The following is a 2,865-nucleotide window of genomic DNA, read 5'->3' as shown; positions in this document are numbered from 1 at the left end:
GGAGGGAATTCTGGGTGTCTCTCTGCTTGGCGGAGCGAGGCCAGGTGTGTGGAGATGCAGCTACTAAAAGGCAAACAAGAACCGCATCTCTGTGTTTCTCTGCAGGATAAACTGGAAGCTGCACTGTTCCGGACGGCCCCTCTCCTACTGGATGACAGGGTGCTCCCTGGCCTGAGACGGGCGCAGGCTTGCTGTGGAGAACTGCTGCCCGCACCTGAGGCTGCTTTATCGCTTCTTCCTCTTGCCTCCACTTCTTGTCATTTTCTCCCCTCCCCGTTTACAGTTAATGGCGACCAGAGCCCCCGGCGTGCGTTGCTCTCCCAGGCTGCCTCCTGGTCATTCTCACCCAGGCCTAGTACTCAGGCTCCTGACCGTCATTTGCAAACTAAGAGGGAACACAATGCAGTGTCTGTATTTTTTTTAACTGTTAAAGTATTCCTTGTGCAAACAGCGTGTTACGGTATTCATTAATCCCATGTGGAGTGAAGTGCCTGAGGTGATAGGGGGGTGCCAGGAACTAGAAGGGAACAGGGCAAAATGACTGCTCTTCAAGGATTCGTAATCCAGGCGTGGACACGGAGACACACAAATCATCACGATGGAGAATAACATCTACCACGATGCGTTTGAAGCAGTCTCAGGATCCACAGTCCAAGTGTGAGACATGGAAGAGAGCCTGTGTAGGTTTCAACGCTACGTATTTACATTTTCTTATAAAACAAACTTATCACCTTCGAAGTACTCTCTATTACACTTAATACATTTCTCAAACCTGCGATTCCATTCTTGGAAACATTTTTTAAACTCCTCTGTTTGGATGGTTGGCAGCAGCTCCCTCTCTTCTCTTCACCTCTTCACTGTCCTTTCATGCCCCTCTTCATCCACGGAAACAAAAAGAAGTCACACGGAACGAGGTCAGGTGAGTAAGGTGTGTGGAGCAAGAGAGGCATGCTGTTTTTTGCTAAAAACTGGCACACTGAGATGGCTGCATGAGCAGGTGCCTTGTCATGTTGGCAAAGCCGGTCCTGTCTGCCACAAATCAGGTCTTTTTTGTCATGAACACGCTAGCTTTTCAGAACCTCTAAATAGAAAGCAGTTTGACCTGGTGGAACGAACTCCAAATGCACTATGAGTCGATATTTTTGTCCGTTTGGGAAGTTGACCGATGTCCAGAACAAGGTTTGTCATCAATGGACATTTCACCATTTTTGAAATGGGAAAACCACTTTTACAGACACTTGTTTTTCTGATAGCACTGTCCTTGTAAGCTGTGTTCAACATCACAACAGTTTCTGCGGCATTTTTCCCAAGCAGGAAACAAATTTCACAGCCGCAAGCTGTTCTCTTAAATCAGTCATCACAAAAAAACTAGGTTTCAGTGAAACTGTTTTTATGAAAAATTCACTGTGACCAGAGAGAACCTTCCCAGGCGACACACTGGGTGCACTAATTCAGAGTGAATTGTTTGATGTTCACCTAGCGGGAAAAGTGCATGCTACGAAAGTTCTGCCCAGTGGAGCTTTTTTCCATTATGTGGGGTTACCCCCTCACATAGTGCTGGGATGTGAAAACTGGTGTCAGTGTTGCTGAGGCTGGGGTGTTTGGGAATGCGCTAGAAGCTGGATTTTGAAAAGTGGTTTCTTTGGATAGGAGCCAGTTTGCTAGGAGGGTGGTAAGATGGAAGGAAACGTGCTTCAGAGCAAGGCAAAAGCAGAACAGGGCCAGCAAGCAGCAGGGTGTCCTGTTTGCATCCACTGGATGGATGGATGGTGATCAGAGTTGTATGAGCTGCCAATAAAACGTTTAAAAAAAGAAGTAATGAAGAAAACAAAAAACTTGAATACAGTCCTCTTCTCACTTGTGGGAACTTCATCACAGGCCAGCACAGGTGTTTGCTGACCTCTATTTTGGAAATCACGCGAGACGTGTTTTGCCTGTTCCCTGTGGTTCTGCTATTCTAGGATTCAAATAAGAGGTTGGGGCTCACTTTCCCTGGAGGCGTGTTGCTGCTGTGAGATTCTGACTCATCACAACCCTGTGGACAACAGAACAAAACACTGCTCAGACGATGCAGCTGACACTCCGTGCTGTGTTGCAGCCACGGTGTCAGCCAGTCCATCTCAGGCAGGGGCTTTACGAACATGACGTCTTCTTCCAGGACTGGTGCCTCCTGATGACACGCCCAAGGTACATGATAAGGAGTCTTACCGTCCTTGCTTCTAACGTCCTTCAAGGCAGACCGGTTTGCTCTCTCCAAGGTTTTCCACCCACGCAATCAATGCACTTGAATGAATGTCAGTCCAGTGCATTAATTCTCCTCCTGTCTCCCTTACGCACCATCCAGCTTTCACATGCCTCTGACGTGGTTGAACATACCATAGCACGGGTCAGGCGCGCATTAGTTCTCAAAGGGACATATTTGCTCTTTACTTCTTGTATTAGAGCTCAAAGTCTGAGCCCTGGGTTTGCAGAGAGCTGCCATTTACAGCAGAAGTCCTGAAGCCAGAAAGAGTCCTTTTTGTATGTTAACCATTTTATTGGGGGCTCTTACAGCTCTTATAATGTCCCATACGTCAATTCTATCAAGTATATTTGTACAGATGTTACCATCTTTTCTTTTTTTTAAATCATTTTATTGGGGGTTTATACAACTCATCACAATCCATATATCCATCCATGTGTCAAGCACATTTGTCCATTCGTTGCCCTTGTCATTCTCAAAACATTTGCTTTCTACTTGAGCCCTTGGTATCAGCTCTTCATTTTCCCCTCTTCCTCCCTCACAAATGCTTGACAATTTATAAATTATTATTTTTTCATGTCTTACCCTGTCCATTGTTTCCCTTTACCCACTTTTCTGTTGTC

At 46.1% G+C, this 2,865-nt stretch overlaps 1 protein-coding gene across 1 annotated transcript in view; it reads left to right on the top strand.

Moving 5' to 3' along the window:
* LYZL6 (lysozyme like 6) overlaps positions 1 to 288 on the top strand; it is a 4,803-nt gene extending 4,515 nt beyond the window's left edge. Inside the window, exon 4 of the mRNA XM_004707238.2 lies at positions 106 to 288. Within this exon, the coding sequence (XP_004707295.1) occupies positions 106 to 175 (70 nt within the window). The 3' untranslated portion in view covers positions 176 to 288. The remainder of the gene's footprint in view (positions 1 to 105) is intronic.
* Positions 289 to 2,865: the final 2,577 nt, after the last annotated feature.

Source organism: Echinops telfairi, unplaced genomic scaffold (genome assembly GCF_000313985.2).
Source record: "Echinops telfairi isolate 266 unplaced genomic scaffold, ASM31398v2 ScPeMD7_7458;HRSCAF=8496, whole genome shotgun sequence".
In the NCBI taxonomy this organism is placed as follows: Eukaryota; Metazoa; Chordata; class Mammalia; order Afrosoricida; family Tenrecidae; genus Echinops; species Echinops telfairi.
Note: the sequence above shows the minus strand (reverse complement) of the source record. Positions and strands in the feature narration are given on the sequence as shown.